Source organism: Muntiacus reevesi, chromosome 13 (assembly GCF_963930625.1).
Source record: "Muntiacus reevesi chromosome 13, mMunRee1.1, whole genome shotgun sequence".
Classification (NCBI taxonomy): Eukaryota; Metazoa; Chordata; class Mammalia; order Artiodactyla; family Cervidae; genus Muntiacus; species Muntiacus reevesi.
The window spans coordinates 24739069-24761003 of NC_089261.1; the positions used below are offsets into that span (position 1 = coordinate 24739069).

General features: G+C 45.3%; 1 protein-coding gene across 1 annotated transcript in view; it reads left to right on the forward strand.

Moving 5' to 3' along the window:
- TMEM132C (transmembrane protein 132C) overlaps positions 1–21935 on the forward strand; it is a 432070-nt gene that overhangs the window by 326551 nt on the left and 83584 nt on the right. The window contains exon 4 of the mRNA XM_065904531.1: positions 16399–16582. Coding sequence (XP_065760603.1) covers positions 16399–16582 — 184 coding nt within the window. The remainder of the gene's footprint in view (positions 1–16398; positions 16583–21935) is intronic.

Consider the following 21935-nt stretch of genomic DNA (forward strand, 5'->3'; position numbering starts at 1 on the left):
AAAACACTGCTCCCCGGAGAACGGAGTGGGGAAATATTGTTTTGATCCTCCGTTGACTTTTTCATCCCCTACATTTTTTCCTGATATCTGATTCTCTGGCTGTGTCTAGTGATGGCTCCCAGGGGAGACGTTTGTTCACGGCATCTGCCTGCCTTTCAAGCCAGACCGCCTTGGTGTTAGAACACAAGGAACCGTTTAAAGATGAAAAGGTTTGATGATGCCTCCAGGTAACTTGAGGAAGGTGGGGACGTCTCCTGAAGCTGATTCTCCAGGCACCGGCTTCCCAAAGTGCTGACGTCTGTCTGATGTGGGATAAACACCACTATATCCAGAGTGTGAAAACATAGCGTGAAAACATAGCGTGGAGGTTATCTGATCATCTTACTTCCTTTAACAGACGGGGAAACTGAGGCCCAAGGAGGGGCCAGGGTCAACCAGATGTCTCAGTCAGAGTTGTTGATTACACAGCAAGAGAAACTGAATCTGGGTAACTTAAGGCAAAGGCAGTGCATGACCCAGAGTAGGAGATCAGAAGAAGCAGAAGGATGGACTTGAGAACCAGCTAGAGCCAGTGAAACACAGAGGACATGGGAGTAGTAACCAGGACAGGGGCTTTGAGGCAGCGAGGTCAGCCAGAGTCAGCCACTCCTTCATTTTTCTCTTCTTTGCAATACTTGTGGTCAAGGTCCCGGACGAGCGTGTCTACCTTGTTAAGAAGCCACGTTGGCCATACACTGCTGGAAAAATGAAAGATTCAGTCACTTCATCTTTAGAGTCGGGGCCAGGGGGCAAGGGTAATGACCAGAAATTACGCTCCCATCACAGCTCGGTGTAATAGGAGAAGGTTAATTCTCCAAGAGGAAATTGACATGCTATTCAATCATATCAAATGAAGTGGCTGCTCTCTGAAAGGAGAAGCAGCCACTCCGTCAGGGCTATGACCATCTCGATTCCCGATCCAGTGTTTCGTCACACTGGGCTGTCCTCTTTGTGGGTCCCTAGACGATGAAAAGCATGGCTTGAAGAATCCGCCTTCCCTTACAAGTAGCATGACAACCCATCAGACTTAAATTCACCACTCACGGGCTCTTCTGACTGAAAGCCATTTGTTAAAATTGATTTGGTCAAGTGCTTTGTCGTCCCCACAGTGCGAGGCACTCGTATATCTGAGGACTTGACTCTCAGATGCAGGTAGTTCTTTTCTGCTCATCTATTTTCTATTAAGGATACTTTCAGGGCACTTAATAAAGGCTTTCCCGAAATTGGAAATGCCAAGTGGTGCAAAGACACTTAGTCGAGTTGAGAGGGGATGGTTTGGTGAGGAGGCTTGGCCCCATGCCTGTCTTTAGGACACTGAAGGACCTCTGGAAACTAAAAGGAAGGTTTGTAAGGGCAAGCTGGGCTACCCCTTTGACTTCCCTGTTGAGCAATGACAAACTGCAAATTCTGAATGAATTATCAAAGCTCTGCATTTTAACAGTCCACCTCCAGAAGTGAGTTCCCTTCTTGTCACCTTTTCTTCAGCTAACTTTGCCTTTCCCAAATCAGTTTAACCAGTTGGATATGCCTTTGGGAGATGTTACCAATAAGTGGTGCTAAGAAGAACAGAAGTTAGTTTGCAGTATGGCCGGCTGATACAAACAGCAACGCTCTCCATGGATCTTAAAGCTGGAAGGCTACAACAAAGGAATCTATATTCATTTGACAAATAAAGATTTATTCATCTCCTCCCGTGTTGCCAGACACTATATTTGGCATTGTGAGAAAGGGGACAATAGATAACAAGATGGAGAAAGGGTTTCATCTTAAGAAACTTACGTCTCAATGGGGAAGATAGAAACTGAGCAAAGGAAAACCAAATAATACCTTCAATCTTGATAAATGCAATAATGACAGAGTGAAATAAGTCAGAAAGAGAAAACCACATATCATATATTAATATATTTAATAACATATAATCACATTTAGATCTAGAAAAATGGCATTGATGAACCTATGTGCTGGGCAGGAATAGAGATGCAGATGTAAAGACCAGACTTAACGGACACAGCAGGGGAAGGAGAGGGTGGGATGACCTGCCAAATAGCATAGCTGTACATACACTGTGCACACGTGCTAAGTCATTTCAGTTGTGTCTGACTCTTGAAATGTGCCATGGCCCTATGGACTCTAGCCAGCCAGGCTCCATACATGGGATTCTCCAGACAACAATACTAGAGTGGATTGCCATGCCCTTCTCCAGGGGATCTTCCTGATCCAGGGATTGAACCCACATTTCTTACATCTCCTGCATTGGCAGGCAGGTTCTTTACCACTAGCGCCACCTGAGAAGCCCACACTATCATGTATAAAATAGATAGCCAGGGGGAAGTTGCTAACACAGGGAGTCCAGCCTGGTGCTCTCTGGTAATCTAGAGGAGTGGGATGGGATGGGAGTGGGAAAGAGGTTCAAGAGGGAGGGGACATATGTATACTTACGGCTGATTCACATTGTTGTATGGAATGACCAACACAATATTGTAAAGTAATTATCCTCCACATTAAAAAAAAATGCAACGATGATACTCTAGTCATGTGGCTGTTTCCAGAGGATGGGTTTTGGAAAATGTCTGTTTCAGTTTTGCATCCAAGCGTTTGAAGGTGTTGGTTAAGTGCCAAGAAGGAGGCATCCATGCAAAGAGCAGCCAGGGAGAACAACAGAGACAAAGTGGAAATGAGCTTGGCATATTCGTGGAGCAGACAAGAGCCTCAGTTCAGCCAAAGCATAGGGATCAAGGGAGAGAAGGCAAAAGATGAGCTCAGAGGGAGAGGATGGGTCCAAGGAAAGGACTTCAGGTTATGTTCTACCTGCAACAGGAAGCCAGGCAGGCTTTTAAGGACGCACATGGCCTTAGGAGGTGTGTATTACAGAAAGACCCCCCTCTGACCCCTGGGAAGAGAACAAGTAGTAGAGAAACAAGAGAGTAGAATCTAGGCACACAGGCAGCCACAATGGTCCAGGAGGAAGAGGAAGAGGGCTTGGATTCAGGAGGTCACAGTGAACAGACAGAAGTGAATTGACTCAAGATGTATTCATAAATAAATTCATTTGTAATTTGTATCTTTTTTTAGGCTCCACATATGAGTGGTATCAAACGATATTTGTCTCTGTCTGTCTGACTTCACTCAGGATGAACATCTCTAGGTCCATCCACGTGGCACAAACCAGAAACAGACTCACAGACATGGAAACAAACTTGCACTTACCAGAGGGGAAAGGGTGCAGGGAGAGAGAAATCAGGAAGCTGGGATTACCATATACACACTGCTATGTATAAAACAGATAATCAGCAAGAACCTTCTGTATAGCACAGGGAACTCTATTCCATACTTTGCAATAACCTCTATGGGGAAGAATCTGAGAAAGCATTGGGCTTTGCTGGTAGCTCAGACAGTAAAAAATCCACCTGCAATGCGGGAGACCTGGGTTCGCTCCCTGGGTCAAGAAGATCCCCTGGAGGAGGGCATGGCAACCCACACCAGTATTCTTGCCTGAAGAATCCTCATGGACAGAGGAGCCTGGTGGGCTACAGTCCACGGGGTCACAAAGAGTCCGACGTGACCGAGTGCCTAAACACAGCACAGCACATATGTATATGTATAACTAAATGACTTTGCTATACCCCTGAAACTAACACGACATTGTAAATCAACTATACTCCAATATAAAATTTAAAAGCTGACTTGGTGAAATAAATAAAATGGCAAAAAAAAAATGAGAGAGGGATTTGAAGGCAGAGTCAACAGGATTGGTTGAAGGAGTGAGTAGGGGGAGGGAATGTGGGAAACAGAGAAATCAATCGTTATTTTGTTTGGTGGAGTAAAGGTTAGGAGGGTTATGGTCCCACTTACCACAGTGGAGAAGATCAGTGACCCAAGGATGACAGTGTAGTAAATAAATAATAAAACCTGTTTAAAGAACTAGAACTCTCAGTATCAAGCAGCACCTTCCTCCTTTTAATCCATGTTCTAAGTGGCTGAAGAAGATGGCAAAGAGAAGCTACTTATGCTGAGTTGCGTTGCCCCTTCTCTCTGATCTCCCCCACCCACTCCATCAAAAGTACTAATGATTTCCTCTCTCCCTTGCTTCCATCTCCCCCTTCCATGGTGCCCCCCAATCCAAGCCCCATAACCCTTAGGTTATCTCTTCTCCCTCTCCCTGCCCCTCCAGAGCCACTACTTTCTGCTGAACTGCTACTGTTTGTGTGGGAGTTGTGTTGGACGTGGGCTTCCCCTGTGGCTCAAAAACAATGCAGGAGCCGCAGGAGACGTGGGTTCAATGCCTGGGGCAAGAAGATCCCCTGGAGGAGGGAATGGCAACCCACTTCTGTATTCTTGCCTGGAGATTCCCATGGACAGAGGAGGCTGGTGGGCTATGGTCCATGGGGTCACACAGAGTCAGACACGACTGGAACAACTTAGCATTCACGCATGTGTTGGGAGTGTACGTCAGTTCAGATCTCTTCTTGCCCTTCCCTCACTCTCTGATCCTCCAAACTATTTGCCAGGATCCCTCAGCAACTTAATTATGGCTTGCTGCCCGGATGTTAGGATATGTCTATAACCAGGTTCATTGCACTCCAACTAGTCTTCTTTTGCTCCTCAAAAGAGCTCCACCCACAGTGTCCCCTCTTCCTAAATTCCCTTCCCTCATTTCCTGACTTAACACCCACTCAGAGTTCAGGTCTGAGCTCAAACGCCCCCGTGTTAGGGAAGCCCTCTCTGATCCTCTTGGTTGAATTATACCAATGTCAGGAGTTGCACCTGATTGTCCTTGTATCCTATTCCTCAACACATCTTACTGTCATCGCCTACCTCACTGATCCTACAGAAAAGCCAGTCTCAAGGGAAGAACCTTGGGTTTCTCACTCAGCATCACCACACAGGGGCAGTGCCAGGCCTTTTAATAGGTGCTCATTAAACATCTGTTGGATGACCACTGACACTGTGTTCTCAGTCGAGCCAGACAATCTGCAGATTCCACAGTGGATGTGAGGGTATCTTCTGCTGCTGCTAAGTCGCTTCAGTTGTGTCCAACTCTGTGCGACCCCATAGACGGCAGCCCATCAGGCTCCCCCGTCCCTGGGATTCTCCAGGCAAGAACACTGGGGTGGGTTGCCATTTCCTTCTCCAATGCGTGAAAGTGAAAAGTGAAAGTGAAGTCCCTCAGTCCTGTCCGACTCCTAGCGACCCCATGGACCGCAGCCCACCAGGCTCCTCTGTCCATGGGATTTTGCAGGCAAGAGTACTGGAGTGGGGTGCCTTTGCCTTCTCCGGAGGGTACCTTCTGCTGAGCTGCTCTTGCTTGTGTGGGGGCTGTGCTGGGAGTGTGTGCTGGCTGTTTGCCTATTTGGCCTCGGATCCCTTCCCTGCCCTTCCCTTGCTCTCTGATCCTCCAAACTATTTGCCAGGATCCCTCACCAACTGAATTGTGGTAATATTTAGCCAGTGGGAGGTACCAGTGAGAGAGCGAAATAGAAGAAAGAAGTCAGGATATTTTGCTGCCCTCCCTGCTTCCTTTGGTGTCTCAGGCAGTGGGTCCTTTGTCTCCTTGGCTCTTCTCCTGCTAGGCGTTTCTTGACTTGGCCGCAGCTCTCCCCTAGTGACCTCGCTCCTGGGGTCACCAGTTTCTCCCTTTGGCCATTAACCCTGGAAGGAGGAGCATCTTTTCCCATTGATAGTCTCTGACTGCCTCGTCATCTCCCATTTGACCTCTCAGACCCTCCGAAGCCTTGATAGCTAGAATTAAATCCCCTTTACAGAATTCCTGTCACAGGCTTGGTTTTCTGACTGCTGACACCAGTGCAAACAGCATCCAAAAGAGTGATGCTTTCTAGAGTCTAGTGGGTGGAGCTTCCTGCAGCACCTGGGAACCCGGGGCAGAGATGAGGGACCAGGATGCTAGAACCTGGCTCTGCATGTGTGTTTTGGATGGGATTGTGGTCTTGGTGCTTCTGAGTTTGGCACAGGAGTAAGGTCTCTGTATTTGAAACCGTTGCCTTAAACAAAATATAAGAATAATTTCTCTTTTTTAACCAGTTTTATTAGGATGTAATTGACATGTGCATGCTAAATGGCTTCGGTCCGACTGTGTGACGCTGTGGACTGTAGCCTGCCAGCCTCCTCTGTGCATGGGACTCTCCAGACAAGAATACTGGAGTGGATTGTCATGCCCTCCTCCACAGCAGTGTAAAAGTTCAAGGTATAAAACATGATAATTTGACTCGCATACATCATGAAACAATGCCCAGAATAGTTTTACTGAACATCCGTCATCTCATATAGATACAACATTAAAGAAGCAGAATGTATATATACACACACACACACACACACACACACACACACACACATATATATATACACTTCCTTTTGATGAGAACTCTTAGTATTTACTCTCTTAACTTTCATTTATAACATTCAGTAGCGTTAATTATATTTATCATGCTATACCTTACATCCTAGTGTTTACTTATCTTATAACTGGAAGGTTTTTGACTACATTTATTCAATTCTTCTCCCTCAATCCCTGGCAGAAAAATTCTACTTACCTCTGGTTTCACATGGGGATAACCTTGGAAGCTTTATTAGGGAAAAAAATGAAATCTATGCACACCACAGGCCATCTGAAGAGAAGAGAGGAAGGTTTTTGAAAAGCACTGGTGTTTTGGAACAGCTCACCAAGTTAGTCTGACATGCAGCTGGGGTTGAGGACATTACATAGAATAGTAGAGATTGTGAGTATAAATTCTTTCAGAATGAGGATAATATGGGCCCCAAAACCAGAGAGAAGTGGTAGAGTGAGAATCAGACTACCTTCTCAACTCAGCTGGAACCCCACCTGCTTAGAAGATGCCAGGGCAGCGGGATGCTACAGAGGGGAATGGGGACCAGAGCAAAGCAGCCTCAAGACATGCCACATCTGGTCAGTCTTCTCCCTGTGTCTTTAGCCAAATAAATGAGGAATTGATCAGAGGTTGTAGGAACACTCACAGAGGTCTCTGAGCCACTGTGGACCACATCACATTGACTTGCGTATCTCAAGTACCAAAGCACATGCCTGGCACAAGAAAGGGGCTTGCTAAGTGCTTGATGGATGGATGAATGGATGGACAGGTTGGGTGGTGAGTGGAGCATGCTCCTATTTTCTATTTGAAAAATAAAACTTTCCTTTATCCCCTCTAGTCCTTTTAGTCTTGGCTGTTCATGCTGCCACAGAGACCCTCAGCTCATCAATTACAGACATTAACTGTAAATTATACTTTTGCATAGTTAATTCAGCCTCTTCATTATGTATTTAGTGGTGCTCAGCAGGCATAAAATTCAATAGCAAGCTTTGGAGCGGATCCAATTTCTGTCTTCTGTGGTATTTGGAAAAGGCGAAGTTTTAGTAGTGGACTTTGGAGCGTGTCTTTCCTGGAAGGGCTCCAATGGGCTCTGCTTTTCGCTTCTCTCTTGGAAGGAGTTCAACCCTTCTGGGAAGGCTGATAGCTTCAAAGGCTGCATCTCTCCTCCTCTTCAACTAAGTGGGGACTCCTTCTCCCTTCTTGGTTGAAATGAATTTTAACCTGACTAGTGGAAGGAAAGAAGAGTGTGAATATCAGGGAACCTGGCTTGGGGAGCATCACTCATTCATTATTCATTCACCAAATATTTATTGAGCTTCTCCTGAGGGTCAGCGCCATGATGTATCACAAGGATATCACAGCAAACAGTACAGTATCCTTGCTCTCGTGGAGTTCACACTGGAGAAAGGGTAGAGGGGCAGATGGTGAGGGACCCAATGCATATAAATGCAGAAAGCATTGTATGATGATGTAGATAAAGTGGCTGGCTGAGCCATGGATAACAGGATGAAGATAGTGATGAGTGAACCTCAGTAATGTCCGGGGAGAAGCAGGTGAAAGGCACTGAGGTGGAGGGAAGCTTGGTGGCTTTGAGTGGAATAAACTAGAGAGAAAATGGTAGAGAAAGAAATTGATGCAATAGTGAAGAGAGAGAGGCATTGTATTATCAGGATCTGGGAGACAAAAGTGTTGCTGATCTGAGGGCCAGGCTAGAATGGTCCCTCAAAAAACACTTACTCTGGGACTTCCCTGGTGGTCCAGCGGTTAGGAATCTACCTACCAACACAGGGGACATAGGTTTGAATCTCTGGTCTGGGAAGATCCAACATGCTACAGGACATCTGAGTCCACATGCCACAATTACTGAGCTGTCTCTTTAGAGTCTGTGCTCCCCAATGAAGTGAAGAGTAGCCCCCATTTGCCAAACTAGAGAAAGACTGCATGCAGCTACAAAGACCCAGCAGAGCCAAAATAAATTTAAAAAGCACTTGCTCCGCAATATGTAACTTCCACTAACAAATGAAGCGGGTGTGTTTCCAACCTACAAATCCATTGTGCAAACTGTATATATATGTATGTGTGCATATATACACAACTCTATTTCTCTATCTGTCAATGCATCCGAGGTCTGCCTTAAGCCCGCATTCTAACTGGAGGCGAAAAACTTAATGTGGTTGATTTCAAGTCTGCTAAGGCATTTCAGGTTTAAACTCGAAGATAGTCTTTCAAGCTCTGCCCCATTTTATTCAAAATTGACCCAGGTGGGAAGGATGATGGCTTTGAACTGTGAGGGAACCTTAGGTCTTCAGATAATCTGGCTGATAGTTTCATCTACAGTAATACCCTGTCTAGTACTGGGATGTGGTCATGGTTCAGTGCTGATGTTCACGAGGTTTCCATGTTTCTGCCTAGTCTCTGAGTGTGTTTTCCATGACATCTTTTCCTGCAAGGTACTGACTTCAGTAACCTTGCCTGGAACCAGGTGAAAATTCCATTGCTTTCATGTACTTCTCAGACTTTAGGAGGCTGGGAAGTGGGGTAGGCTCTTTCTCAGGTCCTCCCTGCCCCTGGCATCTCGAGATAATCCTATTTGACTTTTGCTGTACCCTACTGGAAACATACACGGAGATGCCAGGGTCCCTTGGGAATCAAGTGAAAGACTTGTATCAGTCAGTGCCATCACGTGTTATCCACTGCTGTGTAACAAACAGTCCCAAATTTACCATCTTGAAACATCTATTATTTCTCAGTAAATGAGAATTTCTGGGCAACTCCTCTGTTGGTTTTTCCTAGGCACTTTTATGGAGCTATATTTATCTGATACAATAGTTTGGGGGTGGGATAACTGGACATCTGTCCCTCCACATGATTTTGTATCTGGGCATCTTCATGGCCTGATTGGACCCAAGGGATGGACTCAGTGCTTTCCCTGTAGAGTAAGGACCACCATGGCAGCACCAGCAAGCCAACCAGGTGCTAAAGAGCCCTAAGAGTCTGCTGGGCAGTGTGTAGGTCCAGGGTTATTCCACGTGCATCTCTGAGGCTCTCTTAGCAGCTGCACTTCTGAAAGTGTAACCTAAATTTAGCTAAAATTTCAGCAGCTTGAGAAATAATATTTCACACATTCCTCATATTTGGGTCCCTGTAAGCCTCAGGTTCCACAGCAAGGAAAAGAGTAGCCAGGAGGAGTGTGTAACCACAACTGAAGCTTCAACTGTGTGGCCAAGGGCTCCCTGGAGCCCTAGCGGGAGAGTTCCACACAGTCGGTGTCTAGAAGAACTAGAACCTTCCATACTCTTTCTCTCCACCTAGCAAAGGCACCACTTGGTCCATGCTTGTGTTCGGCTTACCTATGATCCGTCTCACCAACTCATTTCTTTTTTTTTTTTTTAATTTTTTAAAGATTTTTTTTTGACGCGGGTCATTTTTGATATCTTTATTGAATTTGTTGAGAATTTGTTGAATTTGTTCTGTTTTATGTTTGGGATTTTGGGCCAAGAAGCATATAGGATCTTAGTTCCCAGACCAGGGATTGAACCCACACTCCTTGCATTGGAAGGTGACATCTTAACCACTGGACTGCCAGGGAAGTCCACATTTCTTTTAGTAATCATGTTAGAGACATTACTCATGTCTCCAGGGTCAGTGTGAGGCTCATATCCAGAACTTTGATTCCAAAACACATGTGCTCACACTCACCCACCATACTGAAGAAAGAAAAACAAGTGACAGGATCTAGTCTAGTCAAATTTGAGGGCACAGAAGGATCCATACTGGCTGCCTGGGAAAGATGCTTAGACCAGGACCCAGGGACCTCAGAGAAGGTCTTATCTTTGCCCATTTGCTGTGTTCAGCAAATCCCAGGACACCTGGCCTTACGAGGACAAAGATATACAAGTCCAGTGAGGTTATTGAACAGGAGAAATACTGTAGCTATAACAAGAGCTACCATTTGATGGATAGTTGCTATTGTATGTATTCACCTCTGCACATGTTCTACCTTTTAGCCTTGCAACAGCCTCATAAGGGTGGCTTAAGACAGATCAAGAAACCAATTTTCCTACTGGTGAAGTTAAGGATTCTTCAACTTTGCTGCATATTAGAATCACCTGGGGGCTTCCCTGTGGCTCAGTGGTAAAGAATCCACCTGCAATGCAGAGAAACACAAGTTCAATCCCGGGATCAGGAAGATCCCCTGAAGGAGGAAATGGAAACCCACTCCAGTATTCTTGCTGCAAAATCCCATGGACAGAGGAGCCTGCAGACTATGTAGTCCATAGGGTCACAAAGAGTCAGACATGACTGAGCATGCATGCGCTGACTGAGAATCGCCTGGGAAGTCCTTAAGAATCCCAGTTCCCAGGTTCCGTTGCAGGCCAGTGAAAGAAGATCCTTGGTATGGGACCCAGACCCTAGAATTGGTTAAAGCCCCTTCGCCAAATAATAACAGATTGTCATCGAAGTAGAGAACTAGTGCGTTTGTTAGTTCCCATATGGGCTCATTAATGCCCCATGTCACACCCTTTCTAAAGAGCAGTCAGAATTCACACCCAAGTGTGTCTTATTTCAGAGTCCATTGTTGAAACACCTGTCCAATACAATTGCTGTGTAGACACTAGGAAGCAAAAAAAATAATATTAATCATAACCATTTAGGAGCAAAATGCTTGGTGATCACAGAGGGAGAGAGCCCTTTTTGGTGGAGCAGCAATGTTCAATCTCAACCACACATTAAAATCGCCTGAGCTCTAAAAATACTGCCATCTGAATGACATCTCTTGAAATTCTGATTCCATTGGTCCAGGGTAGACCTGGGTATTGTTATTTTTTTTTATCTCCCTGGATGATCATAACATTCAGCAAAGGTTGAGACCCCTCGTTTCATAGAAAGGGAAGGCTCAGGTTACTTCCTTAGGGTTGCAATTCTCCTTTGAAGCAATGTCATCGCATCAATATGATTTGCAGTATTCTCTTCCCTCATCCTTCCACATTTGCCTGCTCCTATAAATTTTTAGGCTGTAGGGACTAGGATAGAGAGAAGGGAAAAGAATTTAAGTCTGAGCTCAGTCTAATCCAAGGGTGTCTGGAAAAAACCTTCAACAGCTTTTCCCCTGCCTCTGCCCTTCATCATTATCCTGCATTCTGATTTCTGCCTTGTATGCTAATTGCAGGGAACAGGAATGGAAGAGATGACTCTCTCAATAACAGATCAAATCCTTTCTCACTGTCCTGACATACTGGATTAGGGCATGTTATCTCAGCTCAGCCAATCAGATATCCCCACTCAGCACTTTGAATGTGGGATTAGTGATGCAAAGCACCAAGGACAGTAGAAAATCCATTTTGGCATCAGAAGTGGTGTCCCATCTAGAGATGGTTTTGTCCAAGTTTCTCATTATCTTTCTTATTGTCTCATTATCTACTTTCCTTTTCTCCCACCTATTCTCCATGTGTTTTTTCCTATACTTCCTAGTAATTTTGAGACATGTGTTAAGTTCCCTTTTCTTTGTCGGTCAGCCCAAGGTGTTTTCTGTTACTTGGAACTTGCAGCCAAATATACTTCAGCACCATGGAGAGCTCCCAGAGATCATGAGGGCATTCATGTGGATGGTGGGGTCAATGGAACTATCTAATAAAGCCTTTCCCAGAGGGGATGTATGTGTCCTTTACCTTCATGAAATACACATGAAGTAAAATGAATAAAACAAAGCCTGAGCCAAATTATTCTGTTCTCTAGGAGCTGCTTCCCTATAATAAGGTTGACTTCTTCTTTTTGTTAGTCTCATTTCTTTCTGCAGTCATTAAGCTGTCAAGAGTGGCTGATGGCTTTGAAGCTGAAATTCCTTACATCCTATAGTGGGAGGTAAAGTCCTTTTGGCTTCTTAAGATACACCAAGACTTCATTTTCTTACAAGATAGAGTTCAATAACTAAGAGGTTTGGTAAATTGGGGTTCCAGTAGTCCAAACTTTATTGTGACTGTTGGGGGAATTTATTTGTTTTTTAGTAAGAGCTTTTTTTAAGCCAATTTTGAAAATTTCTTTCGAGAGTCACTGTAGTAAATCTACACTATTGATTTTGCAAGTGGTCGTTCTTGGTCACTCTCTGGAGTCAGTTGAATGTTTAAATTTCTCTCTTTATTACTCCAACGATATCCTAAGCCCCATATAGGCCGGCATGAAGGGTTCTTGGTTCCTCCAAGGCAAAAGCTTAACAAAAATTTCGATTGGCTCAGAGAGAGGAGGAAAGCACAGCCACAGACAGAATTGCAGACAGATTTCTTTTCTTGGGCCCATCTGCTAGCAAAATGGATCATACCATGGCCTCGTGTCTGACAGGAATAGCTACTGAGTAAATGCACTGTATACAAATCCGAAGAGATTCCAGTTCATGATGATGGCAGAGAATCAGCATCTGTAGTCTGACTTGTTCTCAGGGAACTCCTAGACCAGCCCTACAGGGGCATGTTGCTTTGTTTTGTTTTTTGGCTATGCTGGGTTCTTTTTTGCAGCACTCGGGCCCTAGAGTTCTTGGACTCAGTAACTGTGGTATGTAGGCCGCTCTAGTTATGTCACCTGGGCTGAGTTACCCCCACAGCATGTGAAGTCTTAATTCCTGGAGCAGTGACTGAACCTGTGTCCTCTGCACTGGAAGGCAGATTCTTAACCCCTAGACCACCAGGGAAGTTCTTAAAGGGGTATGTTTTAAAGGTGGCTTTAGACCAAATCTAAAGTCACAGAGAATGAACATAGTGTCAAATCCTGCTAAAAACAGGAAGAACTCACATTTATTTATTGATGTTTCATAGTTTTAAGTTCTGTTCTAAGTGCCTGAGACATATTTGCTCATTTATTTAATCCTCATCTCAACTCCATGAAAGGAAAAGGATTTGAGTTCCCACTTGCCAACTAGGGGAAAGAGGGTAGAGTTGCCCAAAGTAACCCAGTCAGTAACAGGTGATGCCAGTAACAGGTGACCTTTTGACCTTAAACTCAAAACATCTGTTTGGCAGGTGACAGCATATGGGTCATGACACTGGCTATGTTCCCCTGCAAGAGTCATGGGTCATCTTCTATGGGATCTACTCTCTACATCTCGGAGTCACGGATTCTATTCTCTCCTTCCCTTTCCCACTTCCTTTCTTTTTCATTCTTCAATAAAATACTTCTTGGGACTTCCCTGGTGGTCCAGTGGTTAACCCACCCTCTAGCGCTGGGGATGTGGGTTCCATCCTTGGTTAGGAAATAAGATCCCACATGCCATGAGGCACCTAAGCTCTCTCTCTGCAACTACTGAGCCCATGGGCAGCTGGATTTTGGCCACATGCTGTACTCAAGAAACTGAATTTTGTTGAATAGTCTGTCAAACGACCAACAGCTGTGTCCCCAGCAAGCACAGCCAGTGGCCAGCTCTTCTGAAGATAAGGAGATACCAAGGAGGAGTGTTCTTGCTGAGAAGGCAAGGTGAAAATCCCTGAAATGAGAGATGTCTTTAGCCCAGTGAAAGGAGAGGCTGGCGAGAGTGTGAGGGAAGGATGTCTAGAAGTTGAGCAGACCCAGATCCCTGCAGGCCTTACCTGCTGAACCCAGAACACCGAGCGGTCTCCGAGTTTGGAAACATTCCACATTCCAGACACATCTCGCTCATTTCCCCAGGCAAATATTTCACCCTTTAAAAAAAAAGTTTGTTTATTTGTCTATGCAAAGTCTTAGTTGCGGCACTCAAGATCTTCAGTCTTCCTTTTGGCATGTGGGATCTCCAGTAGTGGCATGCAAACTCTTAATTGCAGCATGTAGGATCTAGTTTTCCGACCAGGAATCTAAGCTGGGCCTCCTCCACTGGGCGCTCAGAGTCTTAGCCATGGGACCACCAGGGAAGTCCCAGTAATCACCCTTGATGTTGCACAGACCATGACTTGAGGTTCCAGACACTGGGTTTGTTTTCCCTCCCAAAGGGATAGCCAGCATCTCAGAAACTGCCATCCTCCGGTCCCCTCTTCCAGCCCAGAGTACTGGAAGGGAGAGTCAGGAGTCCCGCCAGGTGCTTTGGTTGGCACAACAACCTTGCTATTAACCTCTCATCCCAGCCGCTGAGCAGGGCTAAGGGTAGCAGAGTGAGGAACACACCTTCTAGCTCTTGGGCAAGCTGTGAAGATTGAGTACGTGCATCCTTAACTGATGATCATCCCCAGCAGAGGGAAGGGTTCTCCACCACTCTTGACAGTGGTACCAGCACATGCTTGAGATACAGTATTACCATCTTTGGTGTTTCTTTCTTGATGTGCCATGGAAACCCCCCTCAATTTGCCTGAAAGCACAAGGCATGCCCAGTAGCTGCCAGCTGAGAAAAGAGCTAACTATTGTCCCACCACTTACAGCAATATTCAGCCCAGAGGCAAAGAGCACTGGGGGTACCTCAACCTGGCTTCAGGGCTTTCCAGGTAACTCAGTGGCAAAGAATCCACCTGCTAGTGCAGGAAACCCAGTTTCCATCCCAGGGTCAGGAAGATCCCCTAGAGAAAGAAGTGGCTACCCACTTTGGTATTCTTGCCTGGGAAATCCCATGGACAGAGAAGCCTGGTGGGCTATAGTCCATGGAGTCACAAAAAAGTCAGATAAATCTCCCTGGCCCACCCTACAAACCCAGCTAGATGCCTGGTATGCCCTTCTTTCTTGTTTCCACCGATATTTCTTTTGATTCAGTAGCTCCAGAAAACCTCTCCCATTTTCCCTTCTCTAACCTCCTAAAACAAGGGCTGGCAAACTTTTCCAGTAAAGGTCCAGATAATGAACACTTTAGGCTCCTAAGGATATATGTTAACTGACATACTTACTCAATCATGTGCTCATAACACAAAAACAACCAGAGACAAAACACAAAACCAGTAGGCAGGGCTGTGTTCCAAAGAAACTATTTGCAAAGAAACAGGCAGCAGGCTGGATTTGGCTGACAGACCACAGTTTGCCCATCTTTGCCCGGGAGAAATGCTCCTGGTGTCTTGTAATTCCATACCCAACTCCCCAGCTGAATTAGAGGAGAATGTTGCTGAGATCACAGAGCTGGGAATTGGAAGACGTGGTTCACTCTCAGTCTTGTTCTAACTCATGTACGACTCTGCAACCTCATGGACTGGAGCATGCCAGACTCCTCTGTCTTCCACTATCTCCCAGGGTTTGCTCAGATTCGTGTAGGTGGCTCAGTGGTAAAAAAAAAAAAAAATCCTCCTGCCAATGCAGGAAACATGGGTTTGATCCCTGGATCAGGAAGAATTCCTGGAGAAGGAAATGGCAACCCACTCCAATACTGTTGCCTGGGAAATCCCATGCACAGAGTAAACATTTTGAGTAAAGGGCCAGATAATGAATGTTTTAGGCTTTAGCCTGGTGGGCTATAGTCCATGGGGTCACAAAAGGGTCAAACACAGCGACTAAAACAAAAACAACAACAATGGAAACCAGGTAACGGATCTAAAATAATTAAATCTATGGGAGATGCTGCATTCATTTTTTTCCGCCTCTTAACTAGCTGTGTGGTTGTGCACAAGCGATTTATGCTACTTGGGCCTTCATTTTGTCGTGTGAAAAATAAGATCTTTGTACTGTCGGCCATTTCCGAAGCATCAGAATTGTTGAGACAAGCTTGCTAAAAATAAATATGAAAGAAAAAAGTGAAAGTGTTAGTCACTCAGTCGTGTCTAACTCTTTGCAACTCCATAGACTGTAGCCTGCCAGGCTCCTCTGTTCATAGAAATTCCCAGGCAAGAATACTGGAGTGGGTAACCATTCCCTTCTCCAGGAGATCTTCCTGACTCAGGGCTCAAACTCTGGTCTCCTGCACCGCAGGTAGATTCTGAGCCACCGGGGAAGCCGTGACAAGTCCCTGGTGCTATGCCTGAAAGGCATTTTCCTTGTCCTTATATTCTAGTTAAAATTGTGAGTGAGTGAGCCAAAGGGATTGAAAGGATTTCCACTGAACAAAGTCACCTTAAAGCTCTTTTCCTTTGCTATCTTCCAGAAGCAGCAGTTTATTCAATGAGGTCGTGCAGATGAACTTTGAGATCGCCAGCTTCAGTAGCCTCTCGGGGAGCCAGCCCATCACCTGGCAAGTGGAATACCCACGGAGGGGGACCACGGACATCGCGGTGTCAGAGATCTTCATCAGCCAGAAGGACCTGGTTGGCATCGTGCCCTTGGCCATGGTAAGACTTTTGTGAGCATGGATGCACCTGCGTTCAGCTGTCTGATTGCACCTTGGCGGCCTTCTTAGCTTTCCCAGGATGTTGGATGCAGTTGTTTTATGGGATGTTTGCATTCAAAGTTTTCCATCTTCCTACCCCCTTGGAAGTTGCTACTTTTAATTAATCCATCATTTTCAACTTCAGCTAATTTTATACTGGCTTTATGACATTTGCCATTTCCCTGTGCCAGATGTATAGTGTTTACTTACTTTTTCTTCTCGAAGTCTACACCAGTTCTTTTTATTTCTGTTCCCCTTTTATAAGGAAGCTTTAAGCCACTACTTTTATTATTAGGATGAGTGTGGTTTGCTGCTGCTGTAAACCACCCCCAAATCTTAGGTTCCTCATGCAACCTAGGTTGTTCTTGCTTATACCACATGGCTTAGATGATAGGGGGCTCTGTTCCAGGCAGTCCCTCTGGGATCTAGGCTGATGGATATGTCATCATCTTGCAGCTCAAACGTCAGAAACAACATGGCCTTCTTGGAGGCAAAGACAGAGGAACAGTCCGAGTCACATGCAAGCTCTTTTAAGCAATGGCCAACATATTACAAGTGACACTTTTACACACATCCTTGGACAGAAGGCCCTTGGCCCCGTCAGATTTCAAGAAGGCTGGGAAACATAGGTGCAGAGGAAAAGCTAGATGACTACCCTGGCCTCTGTCTCATTGCACAAGAAATCAACATGTAAGTGACACAAATAGAACACAGCACAATTACAGTACATTCAAATCCCTGTTGCCAACTTCCCTGTACAGCTGAAAATGAGGAAGGGAGAGAGAGAATGGTAAGGGTCTAGATGGATCACTCACCCACATCTGCCAAGCCCTGAAACTATTCTCAAGAGCCATTCCTAGGCTTGTGCACAAGTGTTAAGACCCCCTTTTAGGAGATGTAAAGAGGATGACATTTCAAAGGCATGGGGAAAGTGTTCTGAAGTGTAGCTCCAACTGTTTTTGCCAGAATTCACTTTCACAGACATGGAGTCTGGTGTGGATGTTCAAAAACTAATTTCTGTTCAGCTTTAGTGGCTCAGAGAGTAAAGAATCTGCCTGCCATGTGTGAGACCCTTGGCCTGTCCCTGGGTTGAGAAGATCCCCTGGAGAAGGAAATGGCAATCCACTTCAGTATTCTTGCCTGGAGAATTCCATGGACAGAGGAATTCCATGGACTGTAGTCTGCGTGGTTTCAAAGAGTTGGACACAACTGAGCAAGTAATTGCATTAGAAATTGGAATGAGCAGGCTTTATTGACACCAGGTTAAGAAATATATCAATTAGAATTCTTTGAGTTACATGTGACAGAAAAGCCAATTCACATTGGCTTAAGCATGATGAATTCACCAGCTCAGGTAACTTAAAAAGTCTAGAGAAGTGTTTCTCAGAAGTTAAGCTGCATATAGGTCACCTGACGATTCTCCTCAGATGCAAATTCTCATTTAGAAGGTCAGGGTTGGGTATTTTGTTAAAGCTCCTAAGTTATGCCAGTGCTTCTGGTCAGTGGAGCACAGGTTGAGTATCAAGTATGGAGTGTGTGTGTGAGTGTGTGTGTGCAAATGATGTCATCATGGAAAGTGGCTCCTTGTCACCTCTCAGCTTTGTGCTCTTCTTGGCTAGAATCAGTGTCCAAGAGACTCTGTCCCTAAGGTGGCCCCTGGTCGTGCCATGCTGATACATTCACAACATCCTATCCAACAGGAAAAGAGTGAAAACTCATTGCCAATCACTCAAGCAAATTCTTAGGACTGGCTCTCATTGGAACTGATTGGCTGGCTTGGGTCTTGTATCCAACCTGGGAAGCCAATCCTGGAAGCCAAACAAAATGTGATACTCTCATTGGCCTGGCCTGGGGAACACACACACACCCCCGCCCCCACCGCCCCCTGGAGCATGTTTGGAATCAGACTAAGAGCTGGTAGGCATGGGGCATGATGGGAAAATCTGATTCCACTAAAAGGAGGAATGGATGCTAGTCAGACATACCCATAAGAGGTATTCTCTACCACAGACTTCTCTTGACTTTTCATGTCCTAGAAAAGGCCTCAACAATCTATAGCCCATGGGCTAAATTCAATTTCTGCCTGTTTTTGTGCATCACGCAAGCTAGCAATGACTTTTTCATTTTCAAATAGCTACATTCTAAATGGTTATATAAGTAGTTTGTTAATATACTCAGTTTTGCCTCTTGGCTCACAAACCCTAAAATGTTTTCTGTCTAGCCCTTTAGAGAGAAGATTTGCAGCCCTATGTTAACATAAATTATAGCCTATAAGTGCCTAGTTTTTACTCTATTTCAAAAAGATAAGACATCCTGATACTGTGAAAAGTAAAGTCATTATTAGGCTATGAGATATTATTTTGGCCACAAGAAACCCCTCTTTGAAGCAAGGTATTACTATTGTTGTTATTGTGATTTTGTAATACCTTTAAGGTAAAATGAAATGATGACTTACACACCCAGAATCCTATTGTTTGCAAATAGCTGTAAAAGAATTAAAACTGGGTGCATCCAAGTGATCATGGAGTGACTGACCACACAGAGTTCAGAGTTCTGATGGCTGGATTTGAACTCATGTGATGTCATCATTTTTCTTCCCCTCAAATGTACAATTTAACCTCAACTCTGCAAAGAGATGTGGATTATTAGGAACCGTATTAGCAAGAGGAGTATAAAAGCATCAGTTTGGAGGCATTTCTGTTCTCTTATTTTCTGTGTTTTCAAAGTTTATTCTAGAACAAGCTTTAGTACATTAATAGGCAGCCGAAATAGAAATTTTTATTTGGAAGAAAGTAGCAAATTAAACTGCAGCTTGACTGGAAGATAAGACATTAAAAAAAAAAACTGAATAAGAGGCAAATCTTTAGGTCACCTTTAGCAGCCAGTGAGGCAATGGGTTGGTCTTTGAAAAAAATGAATTCCCCCAATTGTTGCTCATTTTAAAGAAAAGCAAACTGCTGAAAGGCAAAATAGATGATTACCGAATCGGAAATGGGCCTCTTTGGGGAAGTTCTCTTGGAATCAGGACTTCCCAAGCCCCTTCCTAAACCCAGGAGAAAAACCATGAGTCCACTGATGAGATTCTCAGTGACTTTCTGTGTCACTTAGCAGCAGCTTCTAACTCCTCGTGAATAAATGAGATGGAAGGAGCAGAGGACAGGGTCCTCAACTCTCTAGCAGGCTGATCCTTCCGGGAAGGAGCCCCCTGAATCACACTACCCACCCCTTGCAGCATCCTAAGTCCAGAACTTGGCCCTACAAAGCCTTCTTTTGTCCACCCCACTCTTACTTACTCAGCAATGTGACCCTCTCTGTGTGGGGGGCAGGAAAGCTTCTGGGTCCAGTTCCATGGGCTTCAACCATCTCCCACCCCTCCAGTTCCGCTCACCCAAAGCGCTAACATCAGCTGGAGCGGGAGACGGGGAGGGGTCTGGCTGCGGAGACCAGGACCGAAGGCTGTCCGGGGCAGTCTGGGGCCAGCACAGACTGGGAACTGGAGCCGTAACTTTAGTTCTTGGGCTTCTGTTCTTCTTTGACGTAAGAAAAAAGTACTCACGTGTCTAGTTGAGCCCCCATGAGCAGAGGCCAGGCACAGACCTCCTGTGGCAGTTTCTGCAACTTAGCAGCAGACGTGCGGAGATGCTGGTCTCTTTTCAGGATAAAGAGATGCAGAATCTACTTGACCTCACCCTGAGCGCTTATGATGTGCAGACATCGTGGGTGTACATTGCCGTCCATCCTGAGGAGTCAGCAGTAAACAGACAGGTCTTTCACTCGGAGGACTGACACTCAGGGGGGCTTGTGGGGTGAGAGGGCCAACAGACAGCAAATAAGAAGCTATTTCTTAAGTGCTAAGACCAGTCGTGAGAAGATGAATGGCGATATATGAAGATACATGAAGATGAATAAGGCCGGACAAGGGGATGGTGTGTAACCATTTCCCAGTTCTGTTCACATCTCAAAGTTTCTCCCTGCAGTTTATTTAAAAATACAAAGCCAGGGGAGTTTCCCAGCCGTCCAATGGTTAGGGCTAGGCGCTTTCACTGCCGGGACCCAGGTTCAATCCCAGGTCGGGGAACTAAGATCCCACAAGCTGTGTGGTGCAGCCAAAAAACAAAATAAGTAAATTTTACAAACATATAAACTTAAATTTTATGCCAGCAAGAACAGGAGCCTCTAATTTTGGCAGGTGTCAGAAGAGGCCCTTTGTTCCACGACCCAACTGACTTTATCCTGGATTGACTTTCCTGAGAAGTGGCAAGATATACTGAGAATTTTTAAGAATTTCAAATGATTCTCATTTTCTACCTTTGCAAACTTAGGATGAAATATTCCCTGACCCCTGAAACACGGTGAGAACTTGGGGTTTTTTCCTTCCATCAAGCTTTCAAAATTCCTGGAATGTGCCCATATCTCTCTGCATAAAATCAAATTTAAAATAAAGTGACTATCACTTGGGCTGTTTAAAGGAGAAATTGCTACTTGTTCTCGGGCCCGCAAAGTGATGATCTTAATCCTCACCTCTCCAGGGTGTCACGGAGATTCATTAAGGTTTGAGAGATGCTTGGAGCTGCAGGGCGGAAAGTGCAGCAGGGAAGAATTGTGGGGAAAGAGATAGCAGGGTCTGCCCCCCTCTTCTGCCCTGCTCCGCTCTGCTCTGAATCCTAGGTGCTGACCTGTGTGGATCACAGCTCCAGCCTCCCTTGCCCTCCGACTTCTAGTGGGGTTTATAGCCAGTGGGAGGTGTTAATGCCCTAACCCTTTTCCACCCCCATCGCACCCTGTGTCTGTGAAGATGATCTTATTTTGAAGTAGCATCTTTGCATGTGTGATTAAGCTAAAATGAAGTCCAAGGGAATTTTCTGGTGGTCCACTGGTTAGGACTCAGTGCTTTTCACTGCAGGGTCCCAAGTTCAATCCCTGGTCAGGGAACTAAGATCCATTCAAGCCACGTGATATGGCTAAAAAAAATTTTTCCGTATTTGAAAAATGAGGTCCAAAATCCAATGACTGATGTCCTTACAAGGAGAGCTAGATTTGGACATCTGGAGGAGACCACGGGGAGGAAGGCCATTTGAGGACTGTGACAGAGCTCAGAGGGAGGCATGTACAAACCAAGGAAAACCTAAACTGCCACCAACCTACAGAGTCTAGAAGAGATGCAAGGCCGGTTCTCTCCTAGGGCCTTCAGATGGAGGCTGGCCCCACAGACACCTTGATTTTGCCCTTCCGGACTGCAGCATCCCAGGAGAATTTCTGTGGTCATAAGCCACCCAGTTTGCGGTACTTTGGTACGGTAGCTCTGGAACACTAAT